General features: G+C 39.0%; 1 protein-coding gene across 2 annotated transcripts in view; it reads left to right on the plus strand.

Moving 5' to 3' along the window:
• ITGA1 (integrin subunit alpha 1) overlaps nt 1–19,736 on the plus strand; it is a 164,480-nt gene that overhangs the window by 42,692 nt on the left and 102,052 nt on the right. For both annotated transcript variants that reach the window (XM_024740319.1, XM_024740318.1), the window contains exon 2: nt 16,058–16,175. In XM_024740319.1, the coding sequence (XP_024596087.1) occupies nt 16,058–16,175 (118 nt within the window). The remainder of the gene's footprint in view (nt 1–16,057; nt 16,176–19,736) is intronic.

Below are 19,736 nucleotides of genomic sequence, written 5' to 3' on the forward strand. Positions count from 1 at the left end.
TATAACATGAAAAAGTCCATATGAGGGTAGTTCAGTGCTGGTGTGGGTGGCTCTACTATCATTATAATCTAGTTCTTCTATCACATCATTTCCATTCAAGTTCATGTCATAGTCTCACATGACACTTGGAGTTTGTATTAGTCTGCTCAGGTTGCCATGACAGAATACCACAGACTGGATGGCTTAAACAACAGAAATTTATTTTCTCATAGCTCTGGAGACTAGAATTCCAAGATCAGGGTGCCCTCAGTGTTGGTTTCTGGTGATGCCTCTCTTCCTGGCTTGTAGATAGCTGCCTTCTTGCTGTGTCCTCACATGGCCTTTCCTCAGTGCGTGTGTGGAGCGAGAACTTCTGGTTTCTGTTCCTCTTCTTATCAGGACATCAGTCCTATTGGATCAGGGTCTCACCCTTATGACCTCATTTAACCTTAATCACCTCCTTAAAGTCCCTATCTCCAAATAGAGTCACACTGGGGTTAGGGCTTCAACAGATGAATTGAGAGGTGCACAATTCAGTCCATAACAGAGCTCTACCTGTTATGTAGGAATTTATAATTGAGGGAAGGAGATAGGAGAAGGACAAAAGAAGGAGAAAACGGAAGGGTAAAAAAGGGCAAATCTTGTAGGTGAGTCAGTTCTACTTAAGGAGCCCCCTGGATGTCTCCTGCAACACTTCCACTTACTGTTCATTGGTCAGTATTTAGTCACAGAACTACACACAGCTACAAGTTGTCTTTAAGCCATGTGGACTGCTACCCTGATTAAAGTAAAGATTTTATTACTAAGGAAAAGGAAGAAATGGATATTAGAATTCAACAAGCCATCTTTGTCATGTCTAGAAATTGTGCTAGGCATTGAGGATGAGAATATGAGTTCCTAACTTCAAGTAGTTTATGGTTCAACAGGGAAATAGAGCATGTAAACTTATTACCTGAAATATAAAGTAATATGTCCTTTGGGATAAATGTGTAAATGTTCTATGGAAATGTAGAGAAAGGATGAGTATCGGCAGGGGTGGTGACCTTGAGATAGACTTTGAAAGATGGATGGAAGTTCATCAGGCTAAGAAGTGATTCAGACAAGAATACAAGGTGTTTCAGGGAACTGCAAATATTAAAGGGTAGCCATAACTTGAAGTTCTTAGATGGAAGTGGTAATGAGATTGGAAAGGTGGAATGAAGCCTCATTTTAATGGGTCTAAAGTGCTATGTAGGAAGTGAGACAGCCTTTATCAGGCTCTGGAGAGCCAGCCAAGCATTAGACAGTATTATAACCAGATATATATATATTTTTTACATCTTTATTGGAGTATAATTGCTTTACAACCCATCCATTCAAGTTCTTTTGTTTTGTGGCTCCTTGCAGCTCCAAGAAACAAGAATGCCTTTGTGTTTGTTCTAATATCTTTGTTTAAAATTATGAAAATAGAAAAAAATTAATGAAATTTAAAAGAATTAGAGCAGTTGTATCTGTCAAAACATCTTCAAACATAATGATAATTACACAGAGAAAATTCATAAGCTTTTTAAAATTATGAAATAGTGCAAGCAAACAAGAAAATTAAAGGAATAACATAACAAATACAAATGTACCCAATACCCAGCATTGTGAAATCTAAACATTTTTCCCAGTATTGTTTATTTTTCATAAGAAATAAAACACCATTGGGTATTTTGAGAAAGCTCAATAATGAGCAAATCTCTTTATCACTTGAGGTCAGAACCAATTGGGAAATGAGAAAGAGTCAGAATGGAACATGGCTGATAAATGAAATCCCCTCTATTGACCCCTAGGTGAAGCTGACTTACCAGCACCAGCTCAGAGCCTGACACTGGAGGAGTAGAACAGAGTATTTTTTGGTTTTTTGTTATGTTTCGTTTTGTTTTTTGTTTTTCTGTAGGCAGGCTCACTTCTAAGAGAAACCCAGACAGTTTCTCCTTCCAAACTCACCGATCAGTTACGTGTGAAATGTGGGGCAGGTACAGAAATAGACAAAAAAATATTACAGCTTGTGAAGCTCCCTCCACATAGAAGGAAACATCAGGAATGGGAAGTAAGCATTTTCCTCTAAAACATAAAGTTAAAGCCACATTTTTATCTCCTTTTGGATCCTATTCTCTTCCTTACCTTTCCTCCAGTGCAGAAGTAACCTCTACCTGAATTTTAAGATTCTTATGTATAACAAGTACTTAGTCACAAGAATTTTGATCTGCTTCCATTTAAGGAAAATATTGGCTGCCAGTTCTTAGGAATATTGACTATAACATCTGTATTTACTTCCATTTCAAGATACCCTAGTAGTCTCTTGGAAAGAATATAAAAGATGATGCTACTAGATAGGAATAGAGTTTGGATCCAAGGATGTTACTGCTCAACTAATGTAGTGCTGAAAGATCATCGTGGTCTTAGCAACAATATAGCTAAGAAAACAAAGTTTAGAGCTATCCCAAAACAGAAAAGAAAGCATCAAAAAGTTATCTCTTTCCCCTGAAAAGAAAACAAGCATTCTGCTGACCCTTACCTTCTACAACACTTCAACATTCCAGGCTACTGAGATTTTTCTTCATCTCTTATAAACAAGCCCCAGTGTCCTTTAAAATATTTTCTGATTTATTTTCCAAATTTTTCTGGGTGAATAACAAGTTATATTTGTTTAGCTTACATTATTTCCTCTTGATAAACTAGACAACTTTTAAATTGAACAGAGGTACCAAAAAGCTTCTGAATGAAAAGAATGTTTGGTAGTGAATGATATAATGGAAAATTGCTATAATAAGTAGCTAAGAAAGGAAAAAATTATACAGAATAATTTTAGTTTAAGTGGTGGTATATTACTAGGGGCAGAGCTGAGCTGTCCAGAAAAATGAGCCTATTAAATGGAATAGGAGAATCAATAATGGCATCTCTTAGTATCTGGAATTTGAAATTGCCAGTTAAGGCTACTAGGTAACTCTAGGATGAGCAATTATTTTCTTACAGATTTGGGGTTTAGTTGCAGTATACTGTTGGAGTTTGCACAGTATTTCATTTTGTTGGTTACCTTCATGAAGCCCTTAATTTATTAATATTAATAATTGACCACTTGTGTGTCAAACCAGAAGGTATTTAGATAACTGTATTCCAAAAAAAGAATATTACAAATATTCTTATATATATATATGTATATATACACTTTGCCTCCTACTTCTGAGCAATTTAACAAAGTTTTAAAAAAATGAGACATTAAGGCAAGCTAAGTCTAATAGCCCTTTGTGACCCACAGCAAAATAAAATATAGGTAGACTTCATTTTATGTGTTGTGTTCTTAAGCCTTGCATAAAAATCACATTTTTAAAAGTCTGGGCATGCTCACTCTTTGAAAGAACATTATAGCTGACTCACCATGCCAATAATTACTTTCCAATCTAAATAATCACAACCTAATTAAATTGATTTTTTTTCACATGTTGGAATTTCACTAAGTGAAGAATGTGTTAGATTTTATAGGTGATACCGTAATGCAGTATAAACAATCTTATTTTTTAAAAAGCCCTAAACTTTCACTCTTTAAATTTCAACAATCTAAATAAATGTTTCAAGTAAGACACATATTTGAAGATTTTATGATTATTCTTTTACATTTATTTCTAATTTATTTTTTGTTACACACGTGTGTTTTCAATTTAAAAATTTTAGTTCTGAACTCCAATTGTACAATTAAGAAAAAGAATGGTTTTTCACTCTTTTTGTATTACTTGAATATTAAATAACTGGACAATCCTTTTTTCACATTTTTGAGATGTCATTGGTTCAATCTCAGGGTCCAGTCTTAGCCAGCTACCATATGCATTCTGTCCATCGATGCCTTAGAAGAAGGAGCCTGAATAAAAAGTTGTACTTTTATTAACAGATTCTTTTCAGTGAATTTTATTAACTCACATATAATTTCTTCTCAGTGAAATTTATGAGCCAGTAACATGTTGCTAGTACTAAGGTTGTTTTTGCTAGTATGTACAACAGATAGTTTCATGGGTCAGGAAATCAAGGAAGTAGTATATGCAGTTATATGAATGATTTTCAATTTCCTAATTATCATTGGAGTTATTAAACATATACACAATCAAATAAGTAAAAAAAGAAGTGGCACAAACTCATTGTCCCCAGAGAAGCAGTGGAAGTATCTGATAGTAACCATGCTTCACACACTTGGACATGTATATGGCCTTCAATAGCCAACACTGAAGCCATCCAGAAAAATTGTCCCATTAAATGGTACAGGAGAATCAATATGGAATCTCTTAGTGCCTGGAATTGGATATTGACAGTTAGAGCTACTAGGTAAATTGAAAATAATTTATTTTATATTATATACTACCTCTTTGCTCTTCTGGCCCTGAAAAGTACTTGTTGTGCCTACTAGCAAAAATAACCTTAAAACTGGCAATGTCTTACTGTCTGACTGAGAAGAAATTATTTATTAATTAATAAAGTTCATTGAAAAGTTTTCACTAACAAAAACACAACATTCCCTCAGATTCTTACACATCTAAAGACTTCATATGTCATATATCTGGGTAAACACTTAAATAGGGTGCAACCCTACTCTGTTTTGAATTGCAATATGCCTTTCCGTATGCAGCTCTCCATGCTGTGTAGTCACAGAAAGTAATGAGTTCAGCTCCCAGGACACCAGGGCAGCTGGAGAACAGAGTTCTGTGCTCATGTTGCTTGCACAAACATACAAGCTGTGTTTCCCACAGTGGGATCCAGGGACCCCTAAGGTTCTGCAGCTTTTTTATCCTGTAAAACACAGAGCCAGAAGATGATGCTTATAGGGTGGAGGCACTGGGTTCTGAGACTGTTTAAGAATTTCAGGAGAAGGCACAGTCTGAGAGGAGCTGGCAAAGAAGGCAATTATTTGTGGTGGGAAGATACGGGGGAAAAAACAGATGTCTGTAGATATTATAAAAATTTATAAGGATTTTTAACAAAGGATGTTTGGGAAACACTCCATTGGAGTTTAATATTCTGGGCAGCACTTATGGAAGGAGACAAATTCTTACAGCCAGAATGACCTTTATACTAAAAACTTCATTTCTCTGTTTATTCCATCCTGTTCCATTTAACAAACTTGTATTAAACACCTACTGTGTGCCAAGCATTAGACCTCCTTGCCTCTTTCCTACCAGTCATATACAGATATGCACATATACACACGCTCACTTTGAAGTTCAAATACCATTTGTAGTAACTGGAGGCCCACAGGACATTAGTACTGAAAGTCAAAACAATTCCCTCACTACAGCAAGCCGAAGTTAAAAAGCAGCTTCCCGGGATGAAACTTGGAAAATGCTTGATCATCGAGGTGTTTATTTGGATTGGCTTTTCTGGGCTTGCTGATGGAGGTTGATATCTTGCTGACATATTACATCATTTCTGTTGAAAGGACTTTGAATGGTGAGATTGATTGAGCCAGATTTTCTTCTTACATAACTGTATAGGGAAGCTCCACTTGTTTGAAGGAGACAGTGAGTTAGGTATGGTGTTTTTTCCAGAAAATATAGATTTTCTGTATTTGAGATTATGACATCATTTCCAAACACTTGTGTTGATTCTATACTCTGCTCAAGGCTTTAATATTGTCTTATTTTCATTCTGTTTTTACTTCCTGTGTCTTCACCACTGGAGTTCTTTGGCTTTCAAGATCGCAATGCTATAAAAGTAATCATCTCAGATTTCATCTCAGATGAAATTCATCTCAGAATTATATAGTGCTGTCACTTTTGTGTACAGATTCACTTATACTCTTGATCAAATTTTATCTTTTAAGGCAACATGTACACAAAATTGAGTTCCAACTCACTTAAACTAATTAAGATTTCAGATCCACAGTACGAATACTTTAAAGATGTTTTGTTATATATTTCAAGGTGAGGAAGAGCCTTCCATCTTTTACCAACTTTTATCATTAAAATGTTTTTCTTCCAACTGCTGGAGTGCCTCAAAGTTGAATGTATTTTATTTGAATTTGAGTAAAAAAATTAAATTTGGAGTAATGTAAAATACCTAATGTATCACAGAATTAGTTATAGTGAGTATATATGATTTGGGGAGTTTATATCCGTTCGAGCAGTGGTGGATGAACTCTTTTCATCTGAAGGCTTTGGTACAACAAGAGATAAGGATGTACCAGCGCTCAGGTCTGGGGAATACAGAAGAGTCTGCTGCTCTGCAACACAAAGCTTGCATTCCTAGGTGTGCTGTCTCATTCTCAGGTGGCTGAAGACGGTGACTCAGTGTGGCCTAAATGTATTAGAAGAGTCACTGCAGGCTCATCCTGTTCTTAGAATAGACTTAAAATGTTTGAAGTCAGTTAGAGGGGAGTAGATTGTCATTGAAGTGAGAGAAGCCTCAACTTTCTGTTGGCTCAGAGCCTGGGTGACATCAGCAATATGCATCACCACTTGGGGGACTGAGGTGAGAATCCAAGGGATCTAACTGAGAGGACAGGATCACCTGCCCTCCTCCTCAGCTAGCCCTTCCACTTGGAAGGCCTGACACCCTCATCTTAGATTTTCTTTACAAATGTCATTGCAGCTAGGTTTAGAAACAGGAAATTTGCTACTGAAATGAGTCAATGAACCCACTGTCCTACCCCCAATAATATAGCACATCTGTATCACTTTTCAATATACAAATTGGTCATCAGAATGGAGGGAAATCCACTTCTAAAGGAAAACTCAAATGCCAGATGGTAAACTGACTCTTTGGATTCTACCTATGAAAGCAGTTAACTCACTTCTGGAGCATTCTTTATTGCCACATGAATAATTTGTATATCTCACAGCAGCCAATACCTGGAAGATATTTATAAGCTTCTTTTAAATATGATAAACCGGGGTTCACTTGCCATTTTTTTTTCTCAGCTAGGCTATAAGATCTGTGAAAACAGGAGCACCATCTTTTTATGTCTGTATCTCCAGGGCCTAACATATATCCAACCCAAAATAAAGACTTGATTAAAGTTTGTGGAGTAGTTTAATAAATATGAATAATTGAATAGATAATATAAGTGAAAGTGTTAGGCTTAAGCCCAGGCTCATACACCTCTAAAGATCACCATCTTTCTATACTGTCAAGGAGTTTGTTCTAAAAACCATTAATTAACTATAATAACACAATTACTATGATTTCCTATCTCATTAGTGTATCATCATTTCACTCTTTATATTAAAAATAATAAAATAATGTTAATTGCATGATTTCTATTATGTCTAGATTGGATAAACATGTGTAGGAAGTTGTTGAAAGAAAGCAATAGCATTTTAACATACATTCCTAGTCACCAATTATTTGATACCCTCTTGCCTTGGGCTTGGAGTTTAAAATATTCAGAATTCCATTGGCTATTAAATACTCCAGTCTGGATATTACCAGGTCAAAATTTCTGGACCACCCTATGAAAGACAGCCTTTTTTCATTAAGAAGCAAACAATCAAACAGGCTTCAGTGACTTTTTTTGGAACTCAGAGGATGTGTGAAGGAGGGGGATCGTCCTTCCACAAGAAAGTCAATGCCCACTAGAGATGCCCAGACTTGTCCCCCTTCATTCAGCTTTTCCTGCCAATCTTACACTCAAATGCTTCAAAGCTACAAGATGATTCAGAGCTCTCACCGGCCATTTGAGGGTTTTATTGAGCTGGGTTGTTACTTTTTTATTTTTATTAATCTTACTAAATAGCACTCTGGTCATAGTGAGTCTATGATTTGACCTCAGAAGACCAATGTTGATGTCTTATCTCTGCCACTAGCACAGCCTGACCTTGGACAAATCACTTAACCCCTCTAAGCTACAGTTTCCAGCACACAAAAAGACAGTAATGACTGCTACCTCCTAGCCTCTGCAGTTTGCTGACTAGCTCAATACCTTTGTTTATATGAAAATATTTGTAAGCAGAAAACATTGCACAACAGTAGCTTACTTCTCCGCCTCTTTCTCTTTCTCTCATTTAGTTGTCTTACACATCATATTCCATCCTAGAGTAAAGAAATTGCACAAAATGATCTCTTTCACAAGAGCTATCCTTCAATACCAACAACTTCATCATCCTCTTCACCTTTTAGCCCTTAGATATATAACTCACATAACCATATTTGAAGGGAAGCAAGCCTTTCCACTTCTTTTCTACCTAAACATATGTGTTTTAGCTGAAGTCCCAGTACAGCTTTATCTAGCTGGGTAGCCATGACTTATCTCCTTATGACAACCTTCCCCTCACTCCCAGCATCCTCCCAGCCATGGCCACTGTGGAAGAGCCTCCTCCTCAAATTACTTCTCAGAAGATGGAATTACATGGACACATAGTAGCCTCTCTTCTAAACTCATCCCCATGTCACCTTCTACTAAATCTTCCCAGTTTTAGTGCTAAGATATAAAAATGGGATTAATGTAAATGATTTGGGAGTCCTGAAGAAATGTAGGCAAATTTCTCTATCATCTTAAGCCTCCTTCTCCTATTCTGTCCAATGGTAATAACAATGGTATTTGATTGTAGGCTTGTTAGCAAATTAAATGAGATGGAGCATGTGAGGTGTAACACATAGTAAGTATACTATATAGCTGTTAATATTATTCAAGGAAAAACTCTCTCTTTTGCTGGTACATATGAAATCAGGATTTACTTTTGTTTTTTTTACATCATTATTGGAGTATAATTGCTTTACAATGGTGTGTTAGTTTCTGCTTTATAACAAAGTGAATCAGTTATACATACACATATGTTCCCATATCACCTCCATCTTGCGTCTCCCTCCCTCCGACCCTCCCTATCCCACCCATCCAGGTGGTCACAAAGCACTAGCTGATCTCCCTGTGCTATGCGGCTGCTTCCCACTAGCTATCTATTTTACGTTTGGTAGTGTATATGTGTCCTTGCCACTCTCTCACTTTGTCACAGCTTACACTTTCCCCTTCCCATATCCTCAAGTCCATTCTCTAGTAGGTCTGTGTCTTTATTCTTGTCTTACCCCTAGGTTCTTCATGACATTTGTTTCTCTTAGATTCTATATATATGTGTTACCATATGGTATTTGTCTTTCTCTTTCTGACTTACTTCACTCTGTATGACAGACTCTAGGTCCATCCACCTCACTACAATTAACTCAATTTCATTTCTTTTTATGGCTGAGTAATATTCCATTGTATATATGTGCCACATCTTCTTTATCCATCCATGCGATGATGGCCCCTTAGGTTGTTTCCAGCTCCTGGCTATTGTAAGTAGAGCTGCAATGAACATTTTGGTACATAACTCTTTTTGAATTATGGTTTTCTCAGGGTATATGCCCAGTAGGGGGATTGCTGGGTCATATGGTAGTTCTATTTGTAGTTTTTTAAGGAACCTCTATACTGTTCTCCAGAGTGGCTGTACCATTTCATATTCCCACCAGCAGTGCAAGAGTGTTCCCTTTTCTCCACACCCTCTCCAGCATTTACTGTTTGTTGATTTTTTGTTGATGGCCATTCTGACCGGTGTGAGATGATACCTCATTGTAGTTTTGATTTGCATTTCTCTAATGATTAATGATGTTGAGCATTCTCTCGTGTTTGTTGGCAATCTGTATATCTTCTTTGGAGAAATGTCTATTTAGGTCTTCTGCCCATTTTTTGATTGGGTTGTTTGTTTTTTTGTTATTGAGCTGCATGAGCTGCTTATAAATTTTGGAGATTAATCCTTTGTCAGTTGCTTCATTTGCAAATATTTTCTCCCATTCTGAGGGTTGTCTTTTGGTCTTGTTTATGGTTTCTGTTGCTGTGCAAAAGCTTTGTAGTTTCATTAGGTCCCCTTTGGGTTTTTTTTGTTTTGTTTTGATTTGTTTTGCTGTACGCAGGTCTCTCACTATTGTGGCCTCTCCCATTGCGGAGCACAGGCTCCAAATGCACAAGCTCAGCGGCCATGGTCATGGGCCCAGCCGCTCCGCGGGGTGTGGAATATTCCCGGACTGGGGCACGAACCCGTGTCCCCTGCATCAGCAGGCAGACTGTCAACCACTGGGCCACCAGAGAAGCCCCCATTTGCTTATTTTTGTTTTTATTTCCATTTCTCTAGGAGGCGGGTAAAAAGGAATTATCCTGTAAGACTCTCTGTGCTTCCTGGACTTGATTAACTATTTCCTTTCCCATATTAGGGAAGTTTTCAACTATAATCTCTTCAAATATTTTCTCAGTCCCTTTCTTTTTCTCTTCTTCTTCTGAAACCCCTATAATTCGAATTTTTGTGCGTTTAATGTTGTCCCGGAGGTCTCTGTGACTGTCCTCAGTTCTTTTCATTCTTTTTTCTTTATTCTGCTCTGCAGTAGTTATTTCCACTATTTTATCTTCCAGGTCACTTATCCGTTCTTCTGCCTCAGTTATTCTGCTATTGATCCCATCTAGAGTATTTTTAGTTTCATTTATTGTGTTGTTCATCATTGCTTGTTTCATCTTCAGTTCTTCTATGTCCTTGTTAAATTTTTCTTGCATTTTCTCTATTCTATTTCCAAGATTTTGGATCATCTTTACTATCATTATTCTGAATTCTTTTTCAGGTAAACTGCCTATTTCCTCTTCATTTGTTAAGTCTGGTAGGTTTTTATCTTGCTCCTTCATCTGCTGTGTGTTTTTCTATCTTCTCATTTTGCTTATCTTACTGTATTTGGGGTTTCCTTTTGGCAGGCTGCAAGTTCGTAGTTCCCGCTGTTCTTGGTGTCTGTCCCCAGTGGCTAACGTTGGTTCAGTGGTTTGTGTAGGCTTCCTGGTGGAGCGGACTAGTGCCTGTGTTCTGTGGATGAGGCTGGATCTTGTCTTCTGGTGGGCAGGTCCACATCTGGTGGTGTGTTTTGGGGTGTCTGTGGACTTATTATGATTTTAGGCAGCCTCTCTGCTAATGGGTGGGGTTGTGTTCCTGTCTTGCTAGTTGTTTGGCATAGGGTGTCCAGCACTGTAGCTTGCTGGACGTTGAGTGTATGTAGCTGTGTGCTGGTGTTGAGATGGAGATCTCTGGGAGATTTTTGCCGTTTGATATTATGTGGAGCTGGGACCAGTGTCCTGAAGTTGGTTCTCCCACCTCAGAGGCACAGCACTGAGTGCTGGATGCAGCACCAAGAGCCTTTCATCCACACGGCTCAGAATAAAAGGGAGAAAAAGAAAGAAAGAAAGAAAGGGAAAGAAAGAAGATAAAATAAAGTAAAATAAAATAAAGTTATTAAAATAAAAATAATTTTTAAGAAAAAAAATTTTTTAAAGAAAAAAAACAACGGACGGATAGAACCCTAGGACAAATGGTGAAAGCAAAGCTATACAGACAAAAATCTCACACAGAAGCATACACATACACACTCACAAAAAGAGGAAAAGGGGAAAAAAATCATAAATCTTGCTCTCAAAGTCCACCTCCTCAATTTGGGATGATTCGTTGTCTATTCATGTGTTCCACAGATGCAGGGTACATCAAGTTGATTGTGGAGCTTTAATCCGCTGTTTCAGAGGCTGCTGGGAGAGATTTCCCTTTCTCTTGTTCTCACAGCTGCCGGGGCTCAGCTTTGGATTTGGCCCCACCTCTGCGTGTAGGTCGCCTGAGGGCGTCTGTTCCCGCTCAGACAGGACGGGGTTAAAGGAGCAGCTGCTTCAGGGACTCTGGCTCACTCAGGCCGCGGGGGTGGGGGAGAGAGGGGTACAGAGTGTGGGGCGAGCCTGCGGCGGCAGAGGCCAGCGGGACGTTGCACCAGCCTGAGGCGCGCCATGCGTTCTCCCGGGGAAGTTGTCCCTGGATCCTGGGACCCTGGCAGTGGCGGGCTGCACAGGCTCCCCGGAAGGGAGGTGTGCATAGTGACCTGTTCTCGCACACAGGCTTCTTTGTGGCGGCAGCAGCAGCCTTAGCGTCTCATGACCATCTCTAGGGTCCGTGCTGATTACCGCGGCTCGCGCCCGTCTCTGGAGCTCCTTTAAGCAGCGCTCTTAACTCCTCTCCTCGCGCACCAGGAAACAAAGAGGGAAGAAAAAGTCTCTTGCCTTTTCGGCAGGTCCAGACTTTTCTCTGGACTCCCTCCCGGTGGTGCACCAACCCCTTGCAGGCTGTATTCATGCCGCCAACCCCAGTCCTCTCCCTGCGCTCTGACCGAAGGGTGAGCAGACAAGCCTCTCCGGCTGATGAGTGCCGGTCAGCACCGATCCTCTGTGCTGGAATCTCTCTGCTTTGCCTCCCGCACCCCTGTTGCTGCGCTCTCCTCCGCGGCTCCGAAGCTTCCCCCCCTCCGCCACCCGCAGTCTCCGCCCGCGAAGGGGCTTCCAAATGTGTGGAAACTTTTCCTCCTTCACAGCTCCCTCCCGCTGGTGCAGGTCCCATCCCTATTCTTTTGTCTCTGTTTACTCTTTTTTCTTTTTCCCTACTGAGGTACGAGGGGACTTCCTTGCCTTTTGGGAGGTCTGAGGTCTTCTGCCAGCGTTCAGTAGGTGTTCTGAAGGAGTTGTTCCACATGTAGATGTATGTCTGGTGTATAATAGCGAGACATGTATGCAAGCAAAATGTCTATGTACAGATGAATGGACAAAGAAGAAGTGGTACATGTACACAATCGAATATTAGCCATGGAAAAGATGAAACAATGCCTTCTGCAGCACCGCTGATGAACCTATTCTGTTTAATGAAGTCATATCTCACATGGCACCCATCATCACCAATATAACGTGCCTGCAGTTGGAGGCCTCAGTTTCTTGCCACATGGATCTCTCCTTAGGGCTGCTTGAGTGTCCTCATGACATGGCAGCTGGCTCACCCCAGGATGAGTGATCCGGCCCGCCGTCCCCACGATTGTCGCGGCTTCGGCCACTGGGGCCCCTCCAGAGTCGGCAGCCTCAGTGAGGCCGCCCTCCCCTCGGGCTCCGGGGAAGTTCCGTGACGGCGGAGGGAAGAGACCCCGAGCTGGGAGTTCCAGCTCTGCGGAAACGCAGGCTCCGTTCTCCAGGATTTACTTTTGACATCTGATTATTGTCTGTGTTTCCCAACATTTTCACCCTATGTTGCCCCCTAAAGCCACCTCGGTCTGTTTGCTCTTTTTTTTTTTTTTAACTTTGATTAAGAATAAGTATGACAAAAAAAAAAAGAATAAGTATGATTTTGCTTTACTTCCGGTACATAAAGTTCCAAGACAACTTAATATAACAACATGAACATTGAACTAAAAGTTATGAGAAGCTGCTTTTACTGTTTATGTACTCTTTTAAATCAAAAGAACAAGATGTAAACCTTTTTTATTTATGTCATCTCCTGTGCTTCAGGCTCCTTGGTGCCTTAGAAAACATGAAAGAGGCTGATTTACAACCACTTTGGGCAAATTGCCTGTGGAATTCTGAGGACAGGAAATGAAAAAAAGTGCAGCACACACCCGCGGACATTCCACACAACATGTAGAATAAACAAAAAGGCCCCAAATAGGAAACCAAAAGCTCTTGGTCTTATGTTGAGGAGCACCATGAATGCCCTTTGGGAAAGCATATATTAAAGATGATGAAGTTCTGGGAAAACCCTTCAAGAGGGGTGAAGTTGACCCTGATTAAAGGGTCAACTTCCCCCTTATGTCTAAAGTATGGTGAGTAGTTTTAATTTAGGTAAATTCTGTTACCTGCATCAACATTATGAGAGAGGAGTGCCATATTACAGAACTGTACTTCTCAGACTTTAACAGGAGTCTGGTTCTCTGGGGAACTTGTTGCGATGTAGATACGGATTCAGGAAATCTGGGGAGGGCCTGAGATTCTGGATCCCTCACAAGCTCCCAGGTGATGCAGTTGCTGCTGGTCTGCAGGCCACAGTTGGTTTTCAGGCACCTTCTTCAACAAAATCATTGGTGGTGGTTTCCTGCTGTTTATCTATAATACAGTGGTTTTCAACTCTGGGTGATTTTAGCCCTAGGGTAAATTGGCAGTGTCTGGAGACATTTTAGATCTTCACAACTCAGAGGGGCTGCTAACATCACATGGCTAGGGCCACAGATGTTGTCAAACACCCTACAATGCATAGGGTATCCCCTGGTAACAAAGAATTTCCTGACCCAAAATGTCAATAGTGCCAAAGTTGAGAAATCCTGCTGTAGAAGTACTGTTTTGTGTATGTCTCGTATCAAAAATAATCTGTTGAAAGTGTTCAAAAAAAACTGTGAGGAAAGAGTAGGAACATGTACTATTTAGTTTGGAGTAGAGAGTGAACAGTGTTTAAAACTGTCTTCAAATATATGAAAGGCCATTATGCAGAAGATGGTAACCAGCTGTTCTCCATCATCCTTGAAGAATGAACAGGAAATGTACATAAACAGACTTCTGCTACCCATCCATTCTTTTTCTGCATCTTCCACGCCAGCCAGGCAAATCTCTCCATGATCTTGCAACCATATTTGTCCCGTTCTGTATCTTATTACTTGCAGAGACTCTCCCAAATCCTTGGGACATATTTTCCTCTCACTGCAAAGTTGTATCTCTCCCTCTCCTTAAAAATCTAACTTAAAATTTCCAGCTCCATGAAGTCTTCCTTAACTAAGATGAAATAGTTTCCAGTTCACTTCTATCTACCACTGGCCCACTTTCTCCTTCAATGTATTATCTTTCATTCTATGAATATGTTATTGCCCATCTATGTACAAGGAGCTGTGCTAGATTTTGAGGAAGGGTAAGGAAGATGAGTAAGAGAGTCCCTGCCTTTAAGAATTTTCCAATCTAGGGGAAAAAAAAATCTACACAGGTAACTACAACATAGATAGTATTTAATAATTATTTCTCTGAGGGATTTTTTAAAAAGTAAAAGAAGAGGGCTTAGTAGTTAAAAGATTATTTCCAGGTGGGGAGATCAAAGGAAGACTTTATAAGTAGGTATACAGAAGTATCTTTTTATGAAGAATAATTTTCTCTAAGTTATGTAAAATTTTGTGCATCAAATATGCATTTAATATTGTTACCAAAATTTGAAGGTTATTAATTAGAGCATGGAATGAATTGGAGTCTGAATTTAGACTGTTCTTATGGCAGAGTTTACAGTGAATAAGGAAAGAAATTTTTTTCTGTTTACACGTAGCTGTATATCATGGTTTTAACAGAGGAGAGTGAATTTAATCACCTCTGAATATACCTTATGATGCTGTGTGATTTTATAAGGGCATACTCTTTGGGAAGAATTTTTAGTTACATCTAGGAGGGGAATACTTTGGAACTTCCCAAGTATGCTTTAAAAACCAGTACCAGAGATGGAATTTGGCACCATCCAGAACACTTTCAGGAGAGAGTCTCACCTATAAAAGATTTCCATTACCTGAACTACAAAGAAATTGAAGAGATTTAACCCTCAGTGAATATGTAGTGTGTGCCAGACATTGAGTAAACTCTTTAGATATATCATCTAATTTAATCTCAACAGATTAGCCTCTCAACCTATGAGGCTATCACCACCAACAGCACTAGAAGGAGACGTCAGTGCTAAGTATAAGCTTCCACCCACTGCTTGATTCAGAGAGGGAAGCAGAGCAAATCTCGAGCCTGCATAAGCCAGCTCTGGGTGGAAACAGTCAGCTTGCCTTCCCTTTCGTAGCAGCAAGGAGAAAGCTACCTCTTGAGGCTTAAATGGTGATGCTTGTATCCTCCGTTGTCAAAACAGGAAAATGAAGCTGTTTACATTTCATAGTGGCCATGGTTTGCTGTAGGGATCACTACTGGAAAATTATCTGTGACTGCATTAGTCATGTGTGAGCATGAGTTTCTGCCAGCTCCTTCCCACACATTCTGAAATCTTTAGTTCTGGGAAGGGTACAGATACTGAATTACTATGGGATTTTGTTTGAATGTTAATACCTATGTTCTTCAAAGTCATTATGTTGATTTCCAGTCAGTAATACAGTTAACATTGCAGACCTTTCTTGTTCCCATTCTTTGAGCGTCATTGCTCTTTTTAATAAGCGCTCAGCTTTGAATGGTAACCTCAAGAATGCCTTCATAATTCAAAACATAGTGGAATCTTAGTTAACTCTGTGTAACTGGACTTTGTTTTCCCTCTTAAAGTTCTAGGCTTCTGCATATCATTCAATGTTGATGTGAAAAACTCATTGACTTTCAGCGGCCCAGTGGAGGACATGTTTGGATATACTGTTCAACAATATGAAAATGCAGAAGGAAAATGGTAAGTTAATGGGTTTTGTTGTTGTTGTTTAGTTTTCTTACAAGGTAATGGAAAATATTATTTGGTTACAGTTCGTTTTATGAATGAGACTTAGAATGAATCGTTTATGGTAGGAAATGCAGTCTAATCATTTGGTAATGGAAACTGAAAAAGGAAAAATTCCTTGGCAATATTAAAAGACATGGTTAGTGATTCTGTTGAAACCTGGGTTGACCTCAAGGAAGATCCTTATCCAAAATAGTCATTGTTTTGTAAGTATGTTATTCTGGCAAGAGTTCTTTAATTGTTCTCATTTTAGCATGGCTGAAATTCAGCAGGAGGTATTGGGAGGCAGATGAGATCACTTCCATAATATAATATTGGGCTTATATTTTTGGTGCTTTACTGACCTACTGAGTTTGGTCTATTACTTATAATGAACCTTACTGAATTTCTTTTATACACTTTAAAAACCCTTTAATATTGGTTAAGTTCACTTTAGTATGTTTTTTTTAAAGCATATTTAACTTTTGAAAATTATACAAAATTATTAGAGTTTTTTTGCTTTATATTTAACATAATTTTTAGGGAGTCTTTTTTTTTTAATTGGACCTTGTAGAAAAAGAGAACAGGAGTTAAACTTTGCTTCAGTTTAGTAACTAAACAAGCCCATTTTTCAAGTGACTACAGTAATACAAACAAAAATGGATCTATGTCTATTTGGAAAACAGTGAGCTATCTCTCTACTATATTTCACAGATGAAAGGATGTGACTTTTTGATATTTCACTTTACCTGCTAGACTTGCTTAATTTGACAATAATCCTCTAAATAGTATCAAAGTAAGAATTTGAGTTCTCACATTTTTCAAGTACAGATATTGTATCCTGGGTATAAACTAAAATTTGTGGAGGTGCTTCACTCTTCTTCTCTCCCTATAAATATCTCAGATAAGACATCTAATAATAGAGTATGAGTTTTTATATCCTCTGTCTTTCAATCCTATGCTCTCACTTTACCACCCACCTCCTTTTTTAAGGTTAAATGGATAAAGTCACCCCTCTAGACACCAATTTTATTCTTTTAGGCATTATGTCTGCAATTCAGGGAGTTCTGCCTCTGGGAGAATAATGTGAGTGGGCCAACTGGTCAAGCTTCTCTTTGTGCATAAACTAGAATAAACTGACACTCAGTGCATGTTTTTCTTAAAAAGCTTAACTTTTACATAAAACACATATTACCGTGAATTTTCACTTATTACTAATAGTTACATAAATTTTAAAGAGGAATAGCAAAACTTAAAGTCTTAAACCACCTACTTAAAATGAACTGTCTTTTTAAAGAATAGTCAAATAACAGTCAGCCCTTCCTATTCGCAGGTTTCGCATTCGCTGATTAAACCAACTATGGTACCAGAGTTGCGGTGGGCGGACTGTACCAGGCCGTTTTATATAAGGGACTTGAGCATATGCGAAGTTTTGTAGCCACTGGGGGGCCTGACACCAATCCCCCACGGATGCCGAGGGATGACTGTATTGTTAGCAGATTTTATGAAAGTCTGGTTTTCATTCTCTGATAGTGAGGAAAGCCTGTAAGCTTCCTCCCTCGTCCAGTCATGTCTCTGATTTTAGGGCAGTCTGCTATCAGAAGCCCTGAATTATCTGAATGGATCTTAGTAGAGTAAGAAGGCATTCATATTTCCTCTTGGAACTTTAGTGCACCCACACGATTTCTTCAATTCAAGAAGGAGGAAGTGATGCTTGATTCTTAAGCTGAATCTTGAAAGATGACTTACCTTTCAATAACATAAGAGATGTCACTCTAAGCTGGGAAGCTACATAAACAAGGGCATAGACCTGAGGATAAGTGAGAGTGTTGGTAAGCAAACAGATCTGACATTGGGATGATAGAGGGGAAAGATCTTAAAAGCCAGACAAAGGAGCTTGTACCTAAGTAGAGGGTACTGAGAAGCCATTATAGGTTGTTTTATGAAACTTAGTTTAGGAAATTATGTATAGATTGGATTGGAGAAAGGCGTGCCTGAAATCGGGGAAATCCATAGGCAAGCAAGGACAGCAATCTGCTTAAACAATGAGGCCTGGACAAGGAGGGCGAACTGCAATGAAAGAATAGTGTACCCAAGATAAATGTAGGTGAATAATTAAATCTTAGCGGAAGTCTGGGAATGGCAAATGAAGGTGTAGGAGGTGTCAAACACATTCCAAAATGTCTACACTGGATTACCGGGAAGTGGGTAGTCATTCAGAGACAAATGTACAAGAAAGGAAAATCAGTTTTATCAGGAAGTTGATGAGTATGGTTTTAAACAGCTTGAGTTCAAGGTAATGTCTAGGTACTTGGAAACTTCAAAATGGAAAACAGAAAGAGGGAGAAGTTAATGTATCAGGGGACATGCTTAGAAAGCAAGAACTGGTTTTGGTTCCCGCTTGCAGCCCTGCGCATTGCCCAGCATCCGGCACAGGACCTTAAGCATAATATGCACTCAATAATGCACTCCACTCAGTTGGCTGAACAACTGAATCTAGTTTAACTTCCTGTCCTCATTGATGAAAAAACAAAACACATAAAAAAGTAAGGTTAAAAGTGACTCTCTCATAACTATTATCAAAACAAAGTGTTGGCAAGTATGTGGAGAAAAGGGAACGTTTGTACACGTTAGTGGGACAGTAAATTGGTGCAGCCACTATGGAAAACAATATAGAGGTTCCTCAAAAGAACTGAAAATAGAGCTACCCAGTTCTGGGTAAATATCAAAAGGAATTGAAATCAAGATCTCAGATATCTGCATTATTCACATGTTCACTGCAGCATTATTCACAATAACCAAGACTTGAAAGCCATCTAAAATGTCCATTGTCAGATGAATAGATTTTTAAAATATGTTATATACATACAGTAGAATATTATTCTGCCTTAAAAAAAGAGGAAAAATTTTCCATTTGAGACAACATGGATGAACCTGGGGGACGTCTTGCTAAGTGAGATAAGCCTGATGCAGGACAGATACCACATGACTCCACTTACATGAGGAACCTAAAATAGTCAGACTCGTAAAAGCAGAGCATAGAATGGTGGTTACCAGGGGTTCAGAGGAGGGGAAAACAAGGAAACATTAGTCAAAGGGTACAAAGTTTCAGTTAAAAAAGATGAATAAATCCTAGAGATTTACTATACAGCACAGTGCCTATAGTTAGCAATACTGTGTTGTACACTTAAAATTTGTTAAGAAGGTAGATCTTAAGTTGTGTTCTTATCACAAAATAATAATAATAAATAACAACAACCACTACTAAAGAAAGCAGGAGGAAACTTTTGGAGGTGATGGATATGTTTATGGCATAGATTGTGGTGATGGTTTTAAGGATGTATACTTATCTCCAAACTCATCAAGTTGTATACATTAAATTGGTACAACTTTGTGTATGTCTTTCATACTTCAATAAAGTGTTTTGTTTTTTGTTTTTTTTGCGGTACGCGGGCCTCTCACTGTTGCGGCCTCTCCCGTTGCGGAGCACAGGCTCCGGACGCGCAGGCTCAACAGCCATGGCTCAGGGGCCCAGCC

Source organism: Neophocaena asiaeorientalis, unplaced genomic scaffold (genome assembly GCF_003031525.2).
Source record: "Neophocaena asiaeorientalis asiaeorientalis breed wild unplaced genomic scaffold, Neophocaena_asiaeorientalis_V1.1 scaffold57, whole genome shotgun sequence".
NCBI lineage: Eukaryota > Metazoa > Chordata > Mammalia > Artiodactyla > Phocoenidae > Neophocaena > Neophocaena asiaeorientalis.